At 29.4% G+C, this 26,058-nt stretch overlaps 2 protein-coding genes and 1 long non-coding RNA gene across 3 annotated transcripts; 1 reads left to right on the top strand and 2 right to left on the bottom strand.

The window, feature by feature from the left end:
* Positions 1-3,060: 3,060 nt before the first annotated feature.
* On the top strand, positions 3,061-17,504 carry LOC114290440 (beta-fructofuranosidase, insoluble isoenzyme 1). Its single transcript, XM_028234357.2, has 7 exons — positions 3,061-3,295; positions 14,390-14,398; positions 14,527-15,383; positions 15,522-15,680; positions 16,047-16,291; positions 16,875-16,971; positions 17,158-17,504. Exons 1-7 carry the CDS (start codon positions 3,085-3,087, stop codon positions 17,335-17,337), a joined length of 1,758 nt encoding a protein of 585 aa, XP_028090158.2. The 5' UTR covers positions 3,061-3,084; the 3' UTR covers positions 17,338-17,504.
* Positions 17,505-18,455: 951 nt separating this feature from the next.
* LOC114300253 (uncharacterized) lies at positions 18,456-20,369 on the bottom strand. Its single transcript, XR_003642616.2, has 4 exons — positions 20,232-20,369; positions 19,167-19,214; positions 18,869-18,946; positions 18,456-18,719 (listed from the first exon to the last, which is right to left on the bottom strand). It is a non-coding gene; the product is annotated as an uncharacterized LOC114300253 (long non-coding RNA).
* On the bottom strand, positions 20,369-25,755 carry LOC145822486 (uncharacterized). The gene is made up of 4 exons (XM_082919570.1): positions 25,521-25,755; positions 24,501-24,540; positions 24,068-24,196; positions 20,369-20,619 (listed from the first exon to the last, which is right to left on the bottom strand). The coding sequence occupies exons 1-4, from the start codon at positions 25,637-25,639 to the stop codon at positions 20,506-20,508; spliced, it is 402 nt and encodes a 133-aa protein (XP_082775696.1). The 5' UTR covers positions 25,640-25,755; the 3' UTR covers positions 20,369-20,505.
* Between the last annotated feature and the right edge of the window lie 303 nt (positions 25,756-26,058).

Consider the following 26,058-nt stretch of genomic DNA (forward strand, 5'->3'; position numbering starts at 1 on the left):
GAATATCTTTTTAAATATTTTAATATTTTTAAAAATATTTTTTTCTTTTTTTAAATATTTAATTTTTAAAAAAATTAAAAAAAAAACTGGATTGCCATATATTTAAAAAAAGAACAAAAAATATTTTTTGAAAAAATAAAAAAAGCATTTTTCTTCAAAAATAAAAATAAAAAAATTATTTTTTCATAAAAATAGAAAATAAAAAATAATTTTAAAAAACAAAATAAAAAATATTTTTTGAATTTTTTTTAATAGAATTTTTAAAAGAGTTTGATTATGAGTTTTGAAAAAACTTTTTGAATTGAGTTTTGAGTCATGTGTTTGGTTATTATGTGTATTGGAAATAGTTTTGCATCTAACAATTTAACGACTAATGCAAGACCAACTTTGCTAGAGACACAAAAATGTGAGAAAGAAATATTACAAAATACTCGCATGGATGTGGCCTCACAACTAAGTTCTTCGATGCAAGGCAACTCTATGTTCGGTACAATTATTACAAATGCATCTTATTAGTCAGTGGATCATAAAGTTGAGATGTTTGTGGCAAAAAAATCTTCGTATTGGAAATTGAAGTTGCACACTTGATGCATTTTTTTCCATCAATTAATGTGATTTTTTTCTACGACTGCATTGTATAACATATTCTTTCTGGCAATATCTCAAAATGTGTAAGAATATTATGCTTTCAATTTCTTTCACCATCTTAGCTAGTGGGGAAGACAATAGTATGAAAATCAAGTTCATATATGTTTGTTTCTTTATGATGTGTACTTCATAGAAAAGGAAATCACCTTTAGTGACAAGCCTTGCAAGTTCCATACAACATTGCCTCTAGCATACTAAACATTATACAAACTAAATAAAGTTATTTTTTGTTTGATTTTGGAAAATTGAGTTGACAAAGTTTGGCACAAACCTTTTAAGAGATAAGGAGAGGGTATTTGGTGGTCTAAGGCGTAATGCCCTATGTTGGTTCCTTTAGAACGTGTATTTCATAGAAAAGGAAAATCACCTTTAGTGACAAGCCTTGCAAGTTCCATACAACATTGCCTCTAGCATACTAAACATTATACAAACTAAATAAAGTTATTTTTTGGTTGATTTTGGAAAATTGAGTTGTCAAAGTTTGGCACAAAACTTGTAAGAGATAAGGAGAGGATATTTGGTGGTCTAGGAGTAAATGTTCTACACCAATTGACACTTGTTAAGTTGTTTTTCAATATCTTAACAAAAAGTATCGAGTTCTATGTTTTCAATTAATAATATCAAATTAAGAGTACTATGTGGCCTTATCCTAAGATCACCGCATAATTTTTCAAAGCTAAGAATCAATTTTTATACACTTGTGGCCACCAACTTTTTTTTTTTTTTTTTTTTGATCAGATGAAAACAAACAGGGAACACAACCAAAACACAACAAACTAGGCCAACCTTAATAAAGCAGTAAGAGCCAAATGAGGAAAAGATATCCAGTCTAGGGAGAGAGCATTCCTAATAAATATGAAAAAATATATTTAATTTGTAAAAATTATTTCTAACCACTCAAAAGATAAAATTATATAAAAATAATAATCTACTTGTTTGGTTTTGATTTTCAGAAAACAGTTTTCAGAAAATTCTACTTTTTTATTTTTTGTATTTTAATGTTTTCAATGAATTTTTTTAATATTTTAAGCAATTTCTTTTTTAAATTTTTTTTGACACACCTATCATAAATACACTTAAAAAGTATAATATTTGTGAAAAACATCTTTAAAAAATTTACTAAATACCAAAAAATATGAAAATTCAGTACATTTTTCATATTTTTGTGTATTTATTAATTTTTTAAAATATATTTTTCATAAATATTTTACTATTTAGATACATCTAAGTAAGGTGCATCTAAAAAAGTAAAAAAATTGCTTAAAATTTTAAAAATATTCACTAAAAAGAAAAAATACGAAAAACAAAAAACTTAGTTTTCAGAAAACTAAAACCAAACACACTAAATTATTTTTTATTTTTTATTTCTTAACCAAATTAATTTTTAATTTAAAAAAAATAAATTTCTAAAAATCAAACCAAACATATTGTAAGAATTTTTTGACAAGCCATTTCTTGTGTTTTTAACTTATTTAATTATTTGCTAATTTTTTGATATTTTTACCATTTGATACTACAAAATATAAGAGTTTTAGAGACTATTTTTTTTGATCTATAAAAGTGAAAATTTTGTTGCAAAAGACATTTAGGGACTAATTTCTATCGTCGTGAGATAGTCAACTAAAAGATCGTCATGAAAAGTAAAAAATAAGGCTTTTAGCGATAAAATTTCGAAGATGTCAATAATAATTAACTTTTAGGGACAAAATAATTTGGTCTCAAAATGATTTATTTTTTGAGACAAAAAATTTGATACCAAAAAGATAATAATTAATCACTAATGTTTAATTTTCGTTACTAAAAATATAATGACGACACTTTTCTCAAGAAAAATATTTGGTCCCCTAAAAATAATTTTGTCCATAAATTTTGGTCTCTAAAGTCTTAATTTTTTTGTAAGTGTTATTCGTTTTTAATTTTGTATTTCATAACTTATTTAAAAATGATAATTTAGCTAAATCTCAGGAGGGAATCTGTAATTTAACTAAACCTCAGGGGGAATCTGTCATTTAACTAAATCTCAATAGGGTGTAAGTAATTTGCCCTTATTTGTCAAAAGGGCATTTTAGTTAATTTTATTAATAAATTATCAAGTCAATACGAATTTTTAATGATGTAATATACTTCAATTAATAATTCAGATAACTTTATAGTTATATAAGAGAACAGTTAGAAAATTTATTTTTTGATTAATCCCGCTAAATAAAAAATTCTAACAAAGAAGTATTTGTAAAATTTAAAATTATATGAGATATTTCATACTTTAAACAAATTACAACGACTGTATTTGTAATTTACCCATAATAATAATATGAATTTTATCCAGTTTTAATCCTATGCTATGCTACCTTCTCTATATATAACCCAATCCTCATATTCTTTCAATCTCAAAACCCTCTCATTCTCTCTCTCTCTCTCCATAAATAAGATCTATCTATGTTTTGTTTCATTCCAATGGTGGCCTCTTCTAGGTTTCTTTGGGTTTTGGCGGATTTGATATTGTGTGGTATAGTTTTACTTAACAATGGTGGGGTTGACGGATCACACAAAGTGTACATGGAGTACCAATCTGTTGTTGCCGCCGTTGAAGTGAAGCAACTCCACAGAACTGGCTTTCACTTCCAACCCAAAAAGCATTGGATCAATGGTACGTCCAATTCCCAAATTAATAATGTTTTTGGTTTTGTTTTCTCTGCATTTATTTGAGGAGAATTTTTTTAGCCTTGACTTTTTTTTTCGCAATTATTTTAACTTAGTTAAAAAAGTTTTGTTTGGAATACATTTTTAATTTTCTTTTGTAATTTTATGAGAGAAAAAATAAAATAATTATAATTTAAATATAATATTTTAATTTATTTTGTTTTTTAGTGAATTAAATTAATCCTTATCATCATACCAAATAGGCGTCTATCTATTGTTGTCTCTGTTTTTAAAATTTGGACAAATGATAGAGAGTTCTAAATATAAAGCTTTAAATAGCGACTCTCTACAATTGGGAGTGTCCAAAAAAAAAAAAAATATAAACAAGAGGAAAAAGACAAATCATAATAAGAAAAAAAAAAAAAAATTAAAACCCTTTTAAAACTTGGCTCTGCAGTGTCAAAAAAAAAAAAAAAAAAAAAAAAGAGAAAAAAGACAAATCATAATAAGAAAAAAGAAAAATTAAAACCCTTTTAAAATTCTTATTTTAGCGTATAAAACATTTTCCTTTAAATTTTTGTGTGTGGTCTCTGTCTCCATTGCTGGTCGGTGGTACTTTCTAAATTGCAGGTAGGACCTTGATTGTTTTTCACCATTCACGTATCCTAGGAATATAATCTCATTTTCACCATGTGTACTATATTTCTCCTCCGTCTCAAAATATTAACATTTTATTTTATTTTAAAATATTAATTTTTTTAGAAAAATCTAACACTAAAGTAATATAAATTTTTTATTTTGCCATTCTTCAAAATTCATAAACATTAATATACACAAAAAGTGTAATTATGACAATTATACTGTTTAATTTTAAATTCATAAACATTAATATACACATAAAATTCATAAACATTAATGTTCTCCAAAAAAATTATACTATTTTAATTTTAAATCAAATGATAGTTTTAGAAATTTAATATTTTTGAAATGTAATAATTATACTATTAAAAAAAAGTTGAATTTTGCCAATATTTTTGAATTATTGAATAATTCCACTGTTCAGAAATTTTTATTTTTCTAAGTACATGGTCAATGTTATTGAGAGTATGGAAGCAAGTAATCTAATCATTGTGCAAGGGCTACAGAGGTTTCAAGTGCTTAAGAGATAAACACTTAAGTATTATAAATTAGAGTGAGCGAGAAATTCGTATAATTCGTAATTTGATCTGATTCAGTCTAATTCGTTAAGTTTGAATTGGTTTTTAAATCTATGGTTCGGTTCTAGATTGGAAATTTAAAATTCGTAAGCCACGGATCTGTTTCAGATTAAACCCCACGATTCTGAATTGGAACCATTTCGGATCGTATACAAGTAGTCTATATTTATATTATAAACTCTCCCACATAATATCATTTTTTATTTCATATAAAAGCTAAACCAATTTTCTTATTGTTTTTGTTTGATGGTATGTTTAGTTTTAATATAGAGGAGAACCCTGCTCTGTGTAATATGTATCCAGTTTTATTATTTTTGTTTGTTATTTTTGTTTATTGCTTTTGTTTGATGCTATATTTATGTTTTTATAAATTAAAATATTCTATATATTTTTATTATTTAATTATGTGAATCTATGGTCCTCAACCGATCCAATCCGTGTTTAAATGGATTGATTTACATTGGTTTCACTATTTAAACGGATTGGATCTGTTCTAATTTTTCAAGAACTGTAGATAACGAATTGATCTTGATTTTATCTCAATCCGAACCTTACTGACTTATATAAAACCAAAGTTGAAACCTTTCTAGGAGAGAGCAGAAGTAGAGAGAGCACAAAAATTCTATTCTTATTTCTTCTTCTTCTTCTTTTTATAATTGAGTGTTTGAGCCAACTTACGATACCATATATTTCACAAACAGTAAAGTGTGTATTTTTTTTTTGCTCTGCAGTAAAGTGTGGTGTTAAAATTTGACTTTGGTACATTAGAACTCTGTTTGGAAATATATATATATATATATAATTTTTGTTTTAATGATTTTTTTTTTAAAAAAAGTTGGGTCAATATATATATATTTTTACTTTTCAAGTCTTTTGAATCTAGAATATCTAAAATGTGATAAAAAAAAAAATCATTGAATACACAAAAAAAAAAAAAAAAAAAAAACTCAAAGATCATTCGTGAAAGATTATGTTTGGTTTAGATTTTAGAAAATGTTTTGTGAAACTTTTTTTTATAAAAAAAAAAAAAAAACTAAGATTAATTTAGTGAAGAATAATACTCCCTCCGACCTAGTTTTTTGGTCCACTTTTTATTTTGGGATACTAAATTTTGTTAAATTTTCAAAATTGCCCATTATAAATCATTATAAATGGAGGAAAAAATATTTTAAAATTTGAATTATACTGTAATGTTTGCATGCCTCTCTAATAAGTTGGATTTTCTAGAATGAACAAATAAATTGGGACGGAAGGAGTAATAAATAAAAAATCATTCACCATTTTTATATGCTCTTACTTTTTTGAGGACAAATAATTTTTAAAATATATTTTTGATTTTTATTTTTATTAAAACTAATTTCTACTTAAAAAAATTAAAATGAAATTAAAACCAAATATTTATTTATTGGTAATGAATATTTTTTTTAGAACAAATATTTTTAAGAATTATCGAGTTGAGCCGAACTTTTGAATGCTCAAGCTTGTTTGTCAAGAATTATTTGAGCTCGAGAGTTCAGTTTGCCAAATATTTGATAAACTTGAGTTTGGCTCGAGTTGACCTTGCTCAATTATATAAATGAGCTGAGTTTGAGTTTGAGTTTGAGTTCGAGTTTGGGCTTGAAAAAAAACCTTAAATTAATTTACTTATTAAGATAAAAAATAAAAAATTACGAGCAAAAAATATAATAATGTAATAATGTTTATATTAATAATAAATTTCATCAATCAAATATGTAAATTTACACAGATACCAAACACAAATAGAAAAATAAAATAAATTATTATAAATTTATTTGATATATTATTAAAAGTGATTATATATTTATTTTCTTTATCTTCACAAGTTTTATCTAGTCGAGTTTAGAACTACTCGAGCTCAGCTCGATTAATAAATAAGCCTAAAAATTGAGCTTGAGCTCGATCACGTAATAAACGAGTCGAACTTAAATGAGTTAAACTCGAGTTGTTCAACAGCTTGGTTAGTTTGCAGCAATTAGGTAGGACTTATCTAAACCTAACAACCCATTTAATGTTAATGTATATATGGTATATATTCCAACATATATTAGTTATTGATTTCCTAGATATATTAGGTATTACCATAGTCAGGTCTCTTATAGGATACTCTTTCTCATAGTTAGATTTATAATGAGACACTCTTTCTCAGCCTATATATATAGGCTTTCTATCATTCAATACAATACATATTATTTCCTTTCTCTCTACTATTCTAACATGGTATTAGAGCTAGGTTAAGTACTTGGCAATTTCATTTCATCGGCGGGTGGCAACCTCGCATTGGCCGCCCGCCGGACCTCAACCTATTCCGCTATCATATTTTCTTGTCAGTATCGCCTCATGGTAATCTCTTCCTTTTGTCTGCTATTTATTCCTATCCCAAATATCTCTATTATATTTTTTTTTACTCGCAATACATTTTTTTCTCCACTGTATCTTTTCCTCTACTTCAACCTCAAATTGGTTTCTCTTTTCCAACCTATTTGAGTTTGAGGGGATGTATTATACCTATATCATTGTGAGTATGGTTATACACCATGCAAACCACCTAAGCCGTCTCCTATGGCGCACAACTTAAACCGCCCCTTGTGGCGCACCACCTAAGTCGCCCCTTGGCGCACCACCCAAGCTACCTTCTTTGGTGCACAATCCAAGCCGTACTCTCTGGCGCACAACCTAGGCCGCCTCTCTCTAGCGCACAATCCAAGCCGCTTCCTCTGGCGCACCACCAAACTCGCCCCCTGGAGCACCATCCAAGCCGCCTCCTAGCGCACTCAGTCATCTGTTGTCATCATCGTTCAGTACCACGTCATAAGTTATGTGTGTGTCACGCTTGCTAGTTTAACATCCAGTCTCTACAGTGGTTCGGCATGACCCCGTAAACTGTCCCGACATTGATTCTGGTTAGCTCTTATATCCGTCTGGTATAACCCTTTTAAATTGTCCCGACATTGATTTCAATTAGTTCCTACATTGGTCTAGCATGACCCCTTTAAATTGTTCAACATTGATTTCGGTTAGCTCCTACATTGGTCCGGCATAACCCCTTTAAACTGTCCTGGCATTAGTTCCAACCAGTTCCTACAATGGTCCGACATGACCATAAACTGTCTCTCAGCATTAATTCCAGCTAGTTTCTATATCCGGTCCGACGCGACCTTAAATTGCCCTGGCATTAGTTTCAGCCAATTCTTACAATGGTCCAAAATGACCATAAACTGTCTCTCCGCTTTAGTTCCGGCCTCTGATCTATTTCAAGCGCCCTTGCCCTCTCGTTCAGATTTTGCAATCTATTTGCCTTTTATTTTATTTAGTTTTATTTCATGTTTTAGTTTTTCTCTCCAAACTCAAGATGTTTATCCTCCTTGAGTTTGAAGGGGGTGTTAATGTATATATAGTATATATTCCAATATATATTAGGTATTGATTTCCTAGATGTATTAGATATTATTATAGTTAGGTCTCTTATAGGATACTCTTTCTCATAGTTAGATTTCTAATAATATATTCTTTCTTAGCCTATATATACAGGCCTTCTATTATTTAATACAATACATATTATTTCCTCTTTCTCTACTATTCTAACAAATACAATTTATCAGGTCTGATTATAAATTTTTATTCTAGAAATTCGTGTCAAATTAAAAGGATTGATAAATTTTTTTGGTTGATTCAAATAAAATATTACAATAAGACCCAATAAATTACAAGTGAAAGATGAGAATTGAAAAAACACATAATTAATGCAAGGTAAATTTTTCCATCTAAAAAAAGAAGAAGATACAAAGTCAATTTTAAAATAGGAGAGACAAATCCAATAAATACAGAGAATAACGTCCACATTTGGCAGAGTATATGTTTTGGCAGTTCTCACAAGCTTACTTTTAAAATTGTTTGGGATTAAAAAGAACTCGTGGTTCAAAAAGGTCAACTTTAGTCACTTAAGAAATTATTAATTTTTTTAATTAATTTTTTTGGATACATTTCTTATTATTTAAAAAAATCATTAAAAATAAAAAAACAACAAAATAGTCACTATAAAAATCCAATCACAAACATAGTCCAACTCCTAAACGAAGCTAATTATTCATATCTCTAACTTTTCAGCTAATTTCATAGTTAAAAATAGGGTAAATTACACCAAACATCTTGAGATTTAAAAAAAATATAGAAAAATTAGTGAAATATCTCTCTTCAAATTTATGTAGTAGGCGCGGTTTAAGATTGTTTTTTATTAGATAAGGTTCCTCGATATCAAAGAAAATTTTGAAATTTCTCTGTAAAAATTAAAATTTCTTTGTGTCAGGCAAAATTTCTCGAGTCAAATTTTTTCTGTGAAATTGAAGGACCTTAACTACTACGAATATATTGTATATTCTTTATCTTATAAAATCTTAATATAAAGGACTTTCAAAAAAAATTCCACAGAAAATACTCCCTCCATCCAAAAATACTTTCTTATTCTATTTTTTTATTATCTCAAAATATTAGTCTATTTTAAAAAATTAGGACTAAACTAATACAAATTTCTTATTTTACATTTCTTTTAAATTCATTAATTATAACAATTGAGGTTCTAAAAAAAAAAAAACCATATTTAAGGTAATATTAAAAAATTAATATTTTTGAAATGTAATAATTATACTATCAAAAGGGTTTCCCAAGAGGGATTAATATTTTGAGACGAAAGGAGTGCAATTAATTTAATACTTTTGACATAATTATATTTACCTCATTTTTAGTAATTTAAAATTGACTGAAATTAATACAGTTGGTGAATAAATAATAAAATAAATAAAGATAAATACACATTATTTATCAATTTTTGGGTAATTAATACACATGTTATTATAGGAGAGATAAACAATAGTTTTCAGTGTGTATTTGGTTTCAGCATTTTGGAAATTAAGTTTTTTATTTTTATTTTTAGTGAACATTTTTAAAGGTTTAAGTAATTTTTTTAATTTTATTTTTCTAGATATACTTTACCTAGATGTATCTAAACAATAAAATGTTTGTGAAAAAATATTTTAAAAAATTAATAAATACATGAAAATACAAAAAATATATTGAATTTTCGTATTTTTTTATTTTTATATTTTTGGTATCTAATGAATTTTTTTAAAAAATATTATACTTTTTAAGTGTATTTATGTTAGGTGTGTTTAAAAATTAAAAAAGTTAATTAAAATATTAAAAAAATTCAATAAAAATAAAAAAACATGAAAAACAAAAAATTAGAATTTCTGAAAAGTAAATTTTTGAAAAGTAAATTTTGAAAACTGAAACAAAAAAAAGTGATTATTTTTTTTATTCATATGACTAAAAAATTACTGATAAAAATGATTTAATTATTATACGAATTAAAATTTTAGAAAAACTAGTTGGACTAATTTCGAAAAGATCATTCAAATTTTAAATAATATGAGACAAAATTTTTAAAATAATAATAAGAAGAGACAAAATGTTATTTTATTTTTTGAGATAAGGACAGATGGATATAAGGGAAGATTTTATTTAGGAGCATTCATGTCATGTCAGCTGGATATTGAACATTGTACGGTCAAATCTACATTTTCATGAACATTTGTGCCCAAGCGTGCGTCAAATTAATCATTCTGCTGCGATGTCAGACAGTATTTTTTGAATATAGGAATATTATAAACTTAAAAGTTTTATTTATAAATATTAATTTATAATTCAAATTTATTTCATATTTAAATTTACCCTTCCTGAATTCAATTTTTACTTTACAAACTCATTACTTAAAATATGTCAAAAACAAAAAAGAATATTTATAATATTTTATATAATTAATTCCATTATTAAAATATATTACAAATAAATATAATTTTTTTTTAAATTCTCACTCTTACAATTTTTTTTTTTTAAATTTCAAATTTGAAGTATTACAAAATTCATATTTTTAAATTGTATTATAAAATATGACTTCAAATTCCAAATCGTGTTTTGTTAAGGTCTCTTTTGAAAAGTAATTTATAGGTTAGTTTGTTGACTTATTTGAATTATATCATCTTTTTATAATAAATAAAAAAATCAATTAATTTAACACTTTTCAAAACAATCCTAATCATATTTTAATTTTTATAATAATAAAATAATTGAAATTTTATTATAGAAAAGTAAGTTATATTTTTAAAATACAACTTCTTCAAATTTGAAATCGTGTTATCAGAACACAATTTAATAAAACAAGAAGAGTTCAGAAAAATAAGTTTAAAACTGTTTGAGTTGCCCAAAATAATAATAATAATAATAATAATAAGCTTGTTTGGTTGTGTTTTTTCAAAAATATTTTTCAGAAAATTCTATTTTCTTATTTTCTGTATTTTTTATTTTTACTGATTTTTTTAAATATTTTAAGCAATTTTTTTACTTTTTAGACATATCTAACATAAATATATCTAAAAAGTAAAAAATTTGTGAAAAGTGTTTAAAATTTTAAAAATATTAACTAAAAACAAAAAAATACGAAAACAAAAAAACTAAATTTTCAAAAAATTTAATCCAAAAAACTCAAACCAAACAGAGTGAATGAATGTGTAATTCCTTTCTTTTATGTGTCTCTTTCAAAAAGAGTTGTGGCAACATTAGTTCCATTTGGAAAGTCATGGATAAGTTTTGGCCCCCTAGTATTTTGGACAATACAAATTTTAGATTTCAACAATTGACTTCAAAAAAAATTTCCAAATTGTGAATGACATTTTGAGAATCTTTTTATCATCAAATTGTGAATGACATCCCTCTATTATATATTCTTTTATATTTTATTTCGCGAGCCTTTTTCTGAATAGTTTACTTTGTAAATTTAATAATAAAGATAAGTTATGTAAAAAATTAATTTCATCAAATATCATTAAACATGTGAATAAATAACAGTTGTATAAAAAATTAATTTTATTAGACATCACTAAACACATGAATAAATTATATTATATATTTTTTTAAATGAATGACAACTATGAAATTAAATTTTAAGTGTCCACATAGAAGGTAATGGTACTCAAGAGGGGAAATTATTCTTGAGCAGGGGCGGAGGGAAGAAGCGTCCAGGTGGGTCACGTGCCCCCTTGTTTTTTGATTTTTTTTTTTTGAGGCAAACATAAAGAAAATATTTTAAATAAAAAAATTTATAAAAATATTATTTAAAGTGAAATGTCAATGACATTTTTAAAATTATAAGAACAATAATGATTGTTTTGATTAAAAATAAAGAGACTACAATATTATTATCTATGAAAATTTTAATATAATGGTGATGTCTATTATTATTGACATGTAAATATAATTAATCTCAATGAAAATATAGAATTTATTGAATTGTTAGTTACATTTGACATGTAAGGTTCATCCTCCATGTGTTTCTTTACTATTGGTTGGTGATATCACATGTCAATGATGATGTGGTATGACTATTATATTGAATTTTTACGCATATTTTATATAAAAAATTAATTTATCATTATATAATTTATTTTAAAACTTTATATCCATGACTTTTTTTTTAATATTGTCCATGATACACTAATTACAAATAACATCACTTTGTTTGGTTTGAGTTTTCTAAAAACACTTTTTAGAAAATTCTACTCTTTTGTTTTCCGTATTTTTTTATTTTTACTGAATTTTTTAAATATTTTAAGCAATTTTTTTCAATTTTTAGACACGCCTAACATAAATACACAAAAAGTACAATATTTACGAAAAAATCTTTAAAAAGTTACTAAATACCAAAAATACAAAAAAAAAATATAAAAAATAGTAAATTTTTCATATTTTTATATATTTATTAACTTTTAAAATATTTTTTCACAAATATTTTTTTTTAGATACATCTAAGTAAGATGCATCTAAAAAAGAAAAAAAATACTTAAAATTTTAAAAATATTCACTAAAAATAAAAATATACAAAATATAAAAAAACTCAATTTTTAAAAAAATTAATTCAAAAAACTCAAACCAAACACGTTGATTACTTTTTTTTATTATTTTATTTTATTTTATCTTTCTCGAAGTCAATCGTGAAAATTTATGTGAAATATTTTTGCAAACATTTTCAATATTGTAATCAATAAGTGCCTCCCTCTGATTTAATTTCTTAGCTCCGCCACTGTTCTTGAGTAATGCCAGGGATACTAAAATTTCTACCAAATATTTTACCAAACGTCTTATATAGATATGTGAGACATTTGGTAAAATATTTGAGACCTCTAACATTGCTCATTATTTTTTGCCCTTGGAGCAAGACGATGTGATACTCTAACTTGCCTGTCATTGGTTGAATTGATGAGACTCATTACTTATTTATTTATTTTATAAGAGATAATTAAACACTCATCTATATATGAATATTGTAAAACAATGCTCTTAGACCACCGAATAGTAGGAGAGCTATTGGACATTGGATATCACAATCACAATTTAGCTCGCTCTTATTTATTTTAGAATTTTTGGTGATATTATCCTAGCCACTTCTTATGCATCATTGAATTTTTTCTGTTCAGACATTCATTTTCTCCTGGTTGTATTTTGGAGCCTACATACTGTCCTGGGGGAAAAAAGGCTAGAAAAAGACATTTGATAACATCCATTTAACAACGTTTGTAATTTGTAATGCCAAAACTCAATGTGATTAAAGGGTTTTTTTTGGACTAGTCATTTTTTCACAAGGTAAAAGCGAAAGCCCATCAACTTTGAGGTGAAAACTCGGCTTATCGATCTTGGGGTTATCGGTTTAAACGTGCGGTTACGATATATAAATTATATAAATTCTGTTAGGATTTGAGAATCCCGCTCAGAATCTCCATAGTATACATTCATGCACCAAACCAACCTCCCCCCCAACACACATACAGAGAAACAAATTTAACGTAGTTTGATCCAATGCCTACGTTCACGGGAGAATAACCAAATTTCATTATAGATGGAAAGAATACAAAGATTACAATGGAGGAGGGAACACTCATCCTCACTCAACTCACACTCAGCTCATCATCTCACACTGATAGAGTACCCTCTCTCACACATAGGGCCAATCTCTCTTACCCTCTCTCTTAGTTTCCCCCTTCTATCATTTGCTCTCTCTTTTTCTATTTATACACAAATTGGAGAGCCTATAGAGCCACCGACAACATTGACGGCAACCACAAACACAATCACCCTATAATAAGATAGCTCGACTAAGAATCTTCAGCCCAAATCTGCAGCTGTATTTTTTTTTTTTTTTTTCCATTTTGCTGCTTTCTTTGACTTTCATGGCTTCCATTCACATGTGCACAGCTCTTCACATGGAGGAGAAACCCAACAAATTTTCCAACCAATTCATCCCACCCAGATCTTATCTAATCGGGACTAAAATGAGTGTATCTTTTTATATGAAAGCCAAAGTATTACGTTCTTAATTATGAAGACATATCAAGGACTATTTAAAGAAAAATTATCCTTTTTGGAAACAGTAATACTAGATATCATGAAAGGTTTGTGACTCTTAGATTACACTTAGAATAAAGTGCCATACACTAATTAAGGTAATCTAAGCATCATAACTCTTTCATGATCATTTTTATGAATTTTTTTTTATAATCCCTAACTTTTCTCTTTTGAAAATCTATTTGCATTTAAAGTTAAGTTAATCTAATTAATGGATTACATGACGACTTTATTATCGTCAAGCTTCTTTTTGTTTTCCTTCCCATGTCATTATCGTGAAAATTTACCTTTTATTTCGTTGTTTTTACATCGAAAATTTATTGTTTCTTTTCAGCATTCATTACCAATTAATTGACTCTTTTTGTTTTGCTTTTGTTTGCCTTCATGTTCAACTTGGGGCTACAAACAAACAAAAGATCCAAATGGTAAGTTTCTATGCCATACTAGGTAACTATTCATTTCAAAGAACAAATTACAGATATCCTATTTATATTTGTTTGTTCCATTTAACTTCTAATATATTTTGTTTTTGTTGTAACTTAAATGTGAATAGGACCAATGTACTACAAAGGAATATACCATTTCTTTTACCAGTACAATCCCAAAGGTGCAGTTTGGGGCAATATTGTGTGGGCTCATTCAGTATCGACAGATATGATCAATTGGAAGCCACTTGATGTAGCAATCTACCCTTCAAAGCCGTTTGATCAGTACGGTGCTTGGTCCGGGTCGGCCACAATTCTTCCAGGTAACAAGCCCATCATACTCTACACTGGGGTAATTGACAAAAATTACACACAAGTCCAAAACTATGCTGTACCAGCTAACTATTCGGATCCATTCCTGAATGAATGGATAAAGCCCGACAACAACCCATTAGTTTTACCTGTCGGTGTGAATAAAACCGCATTCCGTGACCCGACAACCGCATGGTTGGGCCAAGATGGGCATTGGAGGATTTTGGTGGGAGGTAAGAGAAAACATAGAGGGATGGCCCATTTGTATCGGAGTAGGGATTTCATGAAATGGACCAAGGCCCAACACCCATTGCATTCTTCGGCCATGACGGGTATGTGGGAATGCCCGGATTTCTACCCTGTATCTTTGGATTGTGAAAACGGGTTGGAAACATCAGTGATGACAGGAAATATTAAACATGTCTTAAAAGTGAGCCTTGATGAAACTAGATATGAGTACTATACAGTTGGAACATATTTTCCTAAGAAGGATAGTTATGTACCAGATAATACTTCTATTGATGATCGAACCGGGTTGAGATATGATTATGGAAATTTTTATGCCTCGAAGACATTTTTTGATGCTAGTAGGAATCGGAGGATCTTGTGGGGGTGGGTCAATGAGTCGGATGCCTCTAATGAGGATGTCAAAAAGGGTTGGGCTGGAATTCAGGTAACATAATATACATAGTAATATTAAATAAAATTAGAAGCATATATTGAATAACAAGTGCTCTATGATTTATTATGTTGTTCTTTTTGTGTTTGCACAAGTCTATTGATATTAGAGAGACTGTATTCTTTTTTTTAGACAATTCCACGAAAGATTTGGCTTGATCCAAGTGGAAAACAATTGGTACAATGGCCAATTGAAGAATTGGAAACTCTAAGAGGGAAAAAGATACACATTTGCAATCATCAACTCAATTTGGGAGATCATATTGAAATCAAAGGAATTACAGCTGCACAGGTTTATTTATCTGTTTTACATTGGAATATATAATTTATCTTAATTTATTCATGTTCTTTCAAACTATATGCAATAAGTGTATTTTGCCATACATTGTTTACGTGGTTGATCATGCCTAACCATGCATTGTTTGGAAAATACTATGGAGCTCAAATGAATTATTAATTTTTTTACTAAACTTCTTTCATGAATGTCATGGGTGTGGGACTCACCCAAATCATAAGTGTGTGGATCCCACAACCATATAAGAGGTTTAGTAAAAAATTTGGTAATTTATTTGGGACTCGTAACATAACTCAAATTATTTTACAACTTATGCAATAGCATTAATGAAAGTTTTTTTTATTGGCACTGATAATTTTGCAGGCTGATGTTGAAGTTACATTCTCGTTCCCAAGTTTAGACAAAGCTGACTCATTTGACCCTTCTTGGGTAGATATGGATGCCCAACAACTTTGTAGCCACAAGGGTTCAAATGTTCAAGGTGGGGTTGGACCATTTGGGCTCTTGACATTAGCTTCAAAACACCTTGAAGAATATACACCTATACTCTTTAGGATTTTTAAGGCAAAAAATAAGCACGTGGTTCTCATGTGCTCTGATGCAACAAGGTTTGTTTGTTTATTGAAAAATATTAGGTTAAATTACACTAACTTTCATTACAATTTGAAGAAGGTACAATAAATTTTATAGTTTTCATATAATTATTTTTAATAATATTAAAGAAACCGAAATTAATGTAAATAGAGTAAAAATATACGGGTAAATTAAGTAAAATAAATATTGCAATGTAAAATAGATGGCAATATTATTTTTTTAAAATCTATATCACTAATGAATTACTAATAAAAATAGGGATACATGTCATGTGAATTAAAATTTTTTAAAAAAGCCTAATTTAATTATGTCAAAACTTGCGATCAAACTTACTAGATTTTCTCCAAATTTCAGTGGCCTAATTTACCCAAGATGCTACATATAATTATATTTCCTACTGTATTTTCTCACCTTTAGGCATAATTGAGCTGGTCCTATGTGCATATGTTGACATAGGTACCGTTGTCTTGCTTAAGAAATACAATTATGTGTAGCACTACTCTGATTGATTTGCTTGTCTATTATTAGCTTTTGTACACAATTACATAATTATTTTAACTTAAATCAGTTGATCTAACTTGGTTTACAATTTGACAGTTCCTCTTTGGAGAAAAACAAACTTTGGTATAAGCCATCATTTGCAGGTTTTGTTGACGTGGATTTAGCTGATAACAAACTTTCTCTTAGGAGTTTGGTATGATTTTTGATGTTTTTGTATCTACTCTCTCCAAAGGTTTTAAATATCGACTAATACTAATCAATTGACGCATATTAGGATTTTGAACTTTCAATACTGATATTTATCGATATATTGACTAATTCTATCCGATATTAACTAATTTATGATTGTATTGCTAATTTTGAACTTTTTTGCATGCAGATTGATCATTCTATAGTGGAAAGTTTTGGAGCAAGAGGAAAAACATGCATAACATCTAGGGTTTATCCTACTCTAGCAGTATTGAAGAATGCTCATTTATATGCATTTAACAACGGCAGTGAGACTATTATAATTGAGAGTCTAAATGCATGGAGCATGGGCAATCCTCTAATGAACTAAATGAAGATGATGAAGAAAAGAAAAATAATTTGGGGTTTTTTCTTATGGGAAATTTATTATGATTTTATGTGGACCTAAAAAGTAATTATTGTACCTCGTGGTTGTTTTTATAAGTTAGGAAAAATTACCCGTAAGTGGTAATTATTGTACCTCGTGGCTTTTATAAGTTAGACAAAATTACCCGTTAGTGATAATTTTTAAAAATTATTACAAATTAATGAAAAAATTTATAGTTTTAATTATTAATATTTATCACTTATTGATAGTTTTTTTACTGACAGGGACTAGTGTGTTATTTCCCTTATAAGTTAAAGCTCACCTACCTTCACTACAAGAATTAACACATTTGCCGACCAAAAAATTGGTCGCTAAAAGTCCATTTTTGGTCGGCAAAACATATTCCCGACCAATTTTTTTGGTCGCCAAGTTGGTCGGCAATTGAGGGTCGCGGAAAGTAATTGGCGACTAAAAAGATTTTTAGTCGGCAAAACGTTCTATTTGGCGACTAAATTGTTGGTCGCTAAACATATAATTATCGCGACTAACCTATTTAGTCGCGAAAAGACTTTGGTCGGCAAAAATTACATTCAACGACCATACATGTTAGTCGCTAATTTGGTCGGCAAAAATTACTTTCAACGACCAACAAAATTGGTCGGCAAAAATTACTTTCAACGACCAACAAAATTGGTCGGCGAAAATTACATTCCACGACCAAAACTTCTTCGTCGCTAAATAATAGTTTCTACGACCAAAAAATTTGGTCGCTATTTGTTACTTTTCGCGACCAAAACTTTTGGTCGACAAAAGTGAGATTCCACGACCAAGTGTTGTTTTGGTCGGCAATAGATGTATTTTTTGCGACCAAAACTCTTGGTCGGCAATTGTCATTTTTTGCGAAAAAAAATTATTTATTTGTCGCGACTAATAAATTGGTCGCCAAAAGCAAGAAAACAATACACCTGTAATTCCTAATAATTCATTCAATCCATAATAAACTTATAATTTTAAAGCATCATACAAATCAACTGAATCATTAACATTCGACACAATCCAACATTCAATCCAATTTTTTTTTTTTTGAACAATCAATTTTTGTTTATAAACATTCAATCCAATATTGAACAAAATTCATTCAACCCAACCTAAATATAACATTAAAATTCATCATATTTTCCTGCTCAATCCCAAACTTTACAATCATTCCATTCAAAACATTAATTGAGACAAGTTTTAAATATCCATCTATTGAAAACCAGTAAGTAATTGAACAAAAATTAAAAGCAAAATCAATGAAGGAATCCAAAAAAAATTCTAAAACAGGAAGGAATATATATGGTTTTGAAGCATCAGCCTTGTGCTTGATCGTTTTTGGAAGTCACCTACAAATAAAATAAGAAAAGTTAGAATCCAGAAAAACATCCAAAATGAAGTATTCTCATAAAAAAAAATTAACCATATGGCAAAAACTTTATATGATTACATTACAAACATTTGATGATGACTATACCACAATTAAGTATTGGCATACCTAAACAATGAGACAAAGCAGCTCAGCAAGTCTCGCCAAGATAATCCTTCAGTAATACTTTGAGACAACAAGGATGTTCTGCAAGAAACAATAACGTCTTGTAGATGAACCATTGCAGCATATAATTGAAATATATAATTGAACATGAGTGAAAGATTACATGTTCTATTATTCTGTCTCAAATAAAAAAGAGGAACTCCTTTAAACAAAGGGCTCCCTGATACCCAAAAAGAAACCAAATGTCATTCTGTTTAAAATTCTATTTGTGTATCAAATAAATGAACAGGTTTTAACCTACCTTAAAATGCTCCAGTGGGTACTTGACATCAGCCAAGTTGATTTGTTCCTACAACACAATGGTGGAGAAAAATTAGACCAAAGAATAGTACACTTCATACAAGCAATTTTAGCATAAAAATTTGTATGAATTTGGGTAAATTATGATTGTACAATCGAAGGCTACCAAAGAGCAATTAACAAATTTTAAATATAACCATCAAAAGGAGATACATGAATAGATATAACACATGAAAGCTTAGCCAACATCATGAGTATTATTCATGAACCAAAAATGAAAAGGGGGGCAAATCCAATGTATGTTTTTGGTCAATCTGTTTAAGCTTCAAATTTTATTAAGATTGCTTAATTAAACTGAATATCAAAGACCATTTTTAAATCATCACTTAGTAATTTATTCGAAGACTAGAGGCACACAGTAGGGGCAGGATTTAAAAATGTCCTGACCCATTAATTGTTTCAGAAACTAATGCATGTAGTGGGCATCCAACACAAGCCTTAAACCCCAATTACATAGGTTTTCTACACAAATCAATGAACCCTTCTTTGCCATAAATTTCAGAATGCATGTTCATGAGTTATAGGGACAAAAAACATTAGCAGTCTACCTAACAAACATACAAGCACAGCCCATATGAAAATCCACTCAATATGACTTCAAATCACATCTACTGGATGCTGGTTATGTGAATCCTCTAATAACATTATAAGCCGTGTTGAAGAGGTTTTACTGAATGCTTCATGAATGGTCTATAAATCATGATTTTGCATTATAGGCATTGGATTAATTGCTCGAAAGACAAAACGGTAAATATAACAAAGGATAACATAGTCAGACTTACAAACATGTGCACATAAATAAGTTTACTTAATTGAAAACATCAAGCGTCCATTATAATAATATCATCAAAGAAAAAAAATATCATTCTACTTCTTCTCCACTTAAAGGTAAGAAGAACATTAACGAGCAGAGCAGAGACATAAGTCTGTCTTTCGTACCATTCAAAACCACACTTCACTCAAAAGGGTTACAGACAAGTTGACTTCCAATCACAAATAAACTTACAAGGGTTAGCACCATCACAAGTCTTCTCAAGAAGAATCACAGCCCAAGAAAGCCACTTTATGGCATCAGCATACTTCCCCTGTTTGTAATTATCCATCCCCTTGTTCTTCGCAGTTGAGGCTAAAACACCAGTAGGCGGTGTTTGGACAGCAAATGGTGAGGCGAGGTGGGGTGAGGACAACATTTTATATGAAAACTTCTCAATGGAAAAATTAACCAAGAGAAATTAAAACAAAATCAAAAACTAAAGATGACAAGCAAAAGAAATAACAAATTATATTAAAAAAAAGTGCTTACCACATGCCCTACTGACTGCCGCATGAGTTGCATCTCCTAAATAGCGTAGCCGCAACTCATCACCAGGTACAAGACGCAACTCATTATCTGCCTACAACATAAAGTGTACTTTTAGCTTTAACAAAGTGTACAAGTTTAGCAACTTTGGGAAAAAGGTATATATAAGGGAACACCACTGACTCAGGTCCCAATTCATATCCTTCAATGCATTGACACTGAGACAAGGCTCTCTGCACAAAAGAACGACAACACTCTCTGTCTTGGCAGAGATGCATCCAAGAAGGAAAGCATTTCGACAACCACAATTGTAACATACAAGGATTGTTTCTCCCAGGGGACTATCTTTTTGAAGACAAACTTCCTTGTGTTTAGCTCGAACCTACGAAAAACAATAGCATAAATGGTCCATGTTTATGTATCCTGATAATTGGTTTCCTATCTTTGTTTAGTAAATTGTCCATGGAAACCCTAGGTACCTCTTGATAGAATATTCATAAAATACTCTACATTAAATTGCTTGCCTTGAAGAAATCTTGGAGCAGATCTAGAATGCCTGGGCATTAGGTGTTAAAACCACAAAAACATCTCTACATGCTAGGGTAAGACTACGAATATCTAACTCTTATCAAACTTCGTAGTGGTGAGAGTCTAGTGCACCTAGAATAAATATATAGTTTTTAATTTGAAGATTCTTCTCCATGTTTTTATGTCTACTTTCCTTGTTATTTTATTTTCTTTAAGACAATAGTCTAATTAATATATTTGCCATATCTTTATTTATGACTGTAAACTTCCTATTCATATATTTCATTGATCCAAATATCATTTATCATCTTGCCAGATTATTTTATAACATTATATCGTTATTATTTCGACAAAAGAAAGAGATGTTCAATTTCGATAGCTGGCTTTTCTCTATTTATTCAATTTTTTAGATGATTGATTTTGTCACTTTGAAATCAATTAAGTTTAAAAGGCTGCTGTAATGAAGATTGGATTGCTAGAAGTTGAACTCTTTTCTCACTCCAACATTTTCTTATACTAATATCACACTTACATATTATACTAATCACTAATGTTGATCAATATAAAAAGTAAATCATTCTAGCAGTCATCTTGAATTGGTTCATCCCCCCTGGTTAATCTTTTTAAATATAAACTATACTATAAAGCATAATGTTCCTTATAATATGCAAAGTGCTTGTTCAAATATCGATTCATTGTATGGCTTCTGTATTTCCACTTGTTAAAAAATTTATAAAACCTCTAAGGTGCCTTCACCTTTGGAAGTTGACTTCACTTCAAAATTCACACTTGCTCATTGAATATTGGATATTCTTGTCAATTTTTTGAATGATTTTGGCACGTGCTTCAATTGTGTTAAATTTATCTATTTCCTTCAAAAAGCTAGAGGTAATTGTCTCCTTGTCAACCCATATATGTTTTAGATACTTGTTAAAGTTACGTATTAGTGGTGTCATATGTTCACTAAATAGATGATAAATTTGAAACCTAAACAATTTCTGGTTGCAGAACAACCCAGATTTGTGAAACCTCTTGCATTATATGCATCGGTGCCTGGTTTGCATATTATCTCACAGTGCACCAAGGAATTAAGATATTGGCTATCAAATTCATGTCCTTGAAAATTGACATTGCATGCCAATGTAACTTCTGCTTGATTAGCAGAAAAATAATAAATAAATGACAGAAAATAATTTGCAAACATAAAATTTATAGCATTAATCACATCCAAAATGATATGTAAATGACATTTTTGAAATTATGGGGCCAATGATGGATGTTTTGATTGAAAATGAAGAGAGTAGAAGAAATCACATCATTCTCTACAAAAGTTCTGTTCCTATATCATATTTCATAAAAGACATGCTGTGGGTGCATCTTGAATTCAATCCAGATGATGTTTACTATCCATTTGTGGCACGCTTGACCTGATTAATATGAAAGGTCTGACCCGGAATTTGTGTTTTTGGGTCTATTTTGACCCAGTTTGCTACATTCAAATTCTAGTATATATTGGGTTAATTTGGATTTTTAGGATGAATTATGATCTTGTCAACTAAGGTTTAAGAGAGAGAGAGAGAGAGCCAGCTTATTGTAATCTCTATATTCATAGTGAAATTGTTTCGTCATTCTTTCCCCATGGATGTATGATTATTGTCAAACCACGTAAATCCGTGTATACTTATGTGTTTGTTCTGTTTTAGTTTTTTCCCATCTTCTATGCCATAACAAAACAAATGGACTATGTCATGCAGTGCTTATCTCTTCCATATTAGTAGAAAATAATGTTATAGTTGCAGACATGGCCATTAGGCAGCAACAACTATAGTGGCATTGCCACTCCCTAAGACTAACCAATAATCTCACTTCAATATTCTTCTTTTTGTGCATATAAAATTACTTCACACAAATCATGAGAAACAATTGATAGTGAATAATTTTCAAAAGTCATAAATTAAAATTAAGTTGCCATTTTGAAATTTTAAATTAAAAAGTAAAACCTCCCTGGACATGCAAAATTATTTTCTAGGGTTCTGTAAAAGGAGAGTGTGAATAAGAGGACATAATAAGTTAGACTTCCTGATACGTTTAACATATAGATCTTAAGTAGGTCAATAAATAAAGATATTAGCTTGAGCAAAACCAGATTTATATCTCAGAGAATTACACTATTACTCTAACGCCAAATCCAAGGCTATAGAAGAGAGAAGAAAGATGAGTGAGAGATATGGAGATAGAGAAAGAAAAAAGATGAGAAAGATAGAGAGAGGTGAGATGAGCGAGAGACAAAAAGAAAAAAAGGCAGAAACCATGAATATTAAGAAAAGGAGAGAGAGAGAGAGATGGCATGTATATCAAGAATTTAGATAAATATGGCATGAATATTAACAAAGAAGAACAAAAAATATTAAAAGCAAGACACATACAATTTTTCACTCATCAGTGAACAAAATGAAGTGCTTCTAAATTTTTGTGTGATCAGATGAGATGTATCAAAGGAAATTTGGATCCAAATCACACATTTATGAAAGAAATTTGTGTGATAAGATGAGATGAATCAATGGTTTTTTGTTACATTTAAAAACCATAAAATATCGTTCCTCCATAAAGAATGCCCATCTAATGCATTCTACCAAAGGTCAAAATGATGTGTGTAATCCCTCATGATATTGTTCTGAAAATTATTGTGCCAAGAAAAAGAGAAGGAAAAATAAGAACAATTTCTCATTTCACAAAGGATCATCTCGCATAAAGTGAGCCAAGCACATTATACAAAGGTATTGAAAATTATAAATAAAATGTCACCAATGTAAACAATATTGCATCACCTCCAATTTATTATCATTTATCATAATTATATTTGATATGACACCATTCACTGTCGGCATTATGACAAACCAAACCCTATGGTTCTCAATTGTCATTAGAATATTTAAGCTGATAATATGCATTTCAAATGAAGAGAAATCAGTTAACTACTTATAAAAAAAGAAGAAAAAGAAGAAGCAACTTACTTCAGGAAACACACCAGGGCGACCTGCAACATGCCGAGCATGATTAAGAGCAGCTGGTGTAGTGGGGGACTCTCCAACCGTTATGTGCTTGAAATAATAAGTAGCCAAATTATCAACTGCAGATGCACACTGACATAACAAATTCAAAGGATTATTTAACGGAAAAACATCTCAAGGGAGCTGCAGTACTCTTGTATCATACCATTACAAGAATGATTCTGTATGTTAAGAAAATTAAGAATGAAGTGCCTAAGTAAACACTCTCATAACACAATGGAAGGGTAAAAGCAATGTGAGAAGGGTTTCTAGGACCTAGAGAGAAGGAAAAATATATATATATATATATATATATATATATAATATTTTAGTTTCGTCCAGCACGAAAAAAAAAAAAAAAATGAGAACAAAATGTCAAGAGAGATAACAAACAAACCTGTGATATCATATTTGCATCCAGTACTCTTGGGAAAAATCTGAGTTTTTGATAGTGAAAATCCAAAACAGTAAGTACAGTACTATCACACACACAAAAAAAAAAGCTTGCGCATCTGTTCTCCTAATTGAGGTGCATATTACATATATATATTGAATTAACACAAAAATACAAAAGAGGTAGAAAAGATACATATACATGTGGAACACATTGATATAGCAGAATCACATGGTCCTGCAAATTAAACTCACTTAGTCTTGCAATCAGCAAGTTCAGATCATGATGAATAGACAAGCCAACAGAACAACCAATAGGTTCATGATATGGCAAGCTAGCTCACCTCAGAAAATACAGAAAAAAGTTTACCAATAAATTGTTAAACCCTTTTCACCCTAATGTTGAATCATTTGTGAAACTCTCTACAATATTACAATTTTGGGATAACTAGGAATCTAAATCTGAATCAATAAATACAGCAACTTGTGCAACAGATGCATAGATTCAAAAATTAAGATCAATTACATAATCTGATTCAATTCAGAACAGATCACTAGACCATGATCAATTCCAAATAGTTGGGATAACTAGGAATCATGAACATGAATATTCCACACAGTAATCACAAAACGTGCTTTGAAGATTCAGATAAAAAAATAAATAACAATATTGAATCTTGCAAGACTAGCAATAACCCAAATCGCTATTCTACCTAACATGATCTGAAAGAAGACAAATAGGAAAAGTGAAGTGAAAAGTGAAAAGAAGAACAAAAAAAAAAGTCATCAAAAAAGAAAGAAGATAGATGCAAAGATAGAACCGAATCAAATGGATGATGATACTCACAGCCCACAACGGCAAAGCAAGAGCTCGGCCAGTGATGATCAGCCAAACCCAACCATACCCAACAAAGTAACAGTCAAAACCCACATAGATAGAAATTAGAATTGCACGAAAAAACAAAAACCGAAAAATCAAAACCATTTTTTAACAAAGAAAAACAGAGATTGAGCTGATTGGAACCTCGTTGAACGATGAAATCGTTGGTGAAGTAACAGAGGACAACCCAGACACCAACGCTGCACATTTTCTGGTCCCAGCAATTGGTGAAGAAGCTTTGAAGAAGCAGCTTCGGAGCTCATAACTCGAACCAAAATTCGTCGCTCGTCGCTCGCCTCCGTGAGAGAGAGAGAGAGAGAGACGTGTTGTTTTGAAACAGGGGCTCTGCAAACCTGAAAGGAAATGAAAAAAGGGGGGAAAGACGGTAAAAAGGGGGGAAATTAGTTTGGGCAGGCGGGTCAGTGAAAAAAAGGGGGAAATTTTTTTTCATTTTTTTTAATGATTTTTTTTTTATTTGGTAGAAGTAGGGGTAATATTTCAATGAAAAATATTTTTTGTCAAAATAAAATTATTTTTTATGGTCAATTAAAAATATTTTTTTGTGGCCGATTTTTTTTTATACTAAAAATCAAGAACTAATTTTTTGTGGTAGATGAGAGAAAGCGACAGTAGTGGTGAAGGTGGTGGATATGAGGTGCTGGTGGTGGTGGTGGTGATGGCG

This window comes from Camellia sinensis, chromosome 3, assembly GCF_055761805.1.
Source record: "Camellia sinensis isolate YWXY chromosome 3, ASM5576180v1, whole genome shotgun sequence".
In the NCBI taxonomy this organism is placed as follows: domain Eukaryota; kingdom Viridiplantae; phylum Streptophyta; class Magnoliopsida; order Ericales; family Theaceae; genus Camellia; species Camellia sinensis.

Bases quoted from the DNA above. Each gene is read 5' to 3' on its own strand.
- LOC114290440 (XM_028234357.2), top strand. From the start codon at position 3,085: ATGTTTTGTTTCATTCCAATGGTGGCCTCTTCTAGGTTTCTTTGGGTT. The intron at 15,384-15,521 runs GTAACATAATAT...TCTTTTTTTTAG, and splicing joins AGGGTTGGGCTGGAATTCAG to ACAATTCCACGAAAGATTTG. The intron at 16,292-16,874 runs GTTTGTTTGTTT...ACAATTTGACAG, and splicing joins ATGTGCTCTGATGCAACAAG to TTCCTCTTTGGAGAAAAACA.
- LOC145822486 (XM_082919570.1), bottom strand. From the start codon at position 25,639: ATGAGCTCCGAAGCTGCTTCTTCAAAGCTTCTTCACCAATTGCTGGGA. The intron at 24,541-25,520 runs GTTCCAATCAGC...TCAAAAACTCAG, and splicing joins CGATTTCATCGTTCAACGAG to ATTTTTCCCAAGAGTACTGG. The intron at 24,197-24,500 runs GTTTGTTTGTTA...TTGTTATGTCAG, and splicing joins ATGCAAATATGATATCACAG to TGTGCATCTGCAGTTGATAA.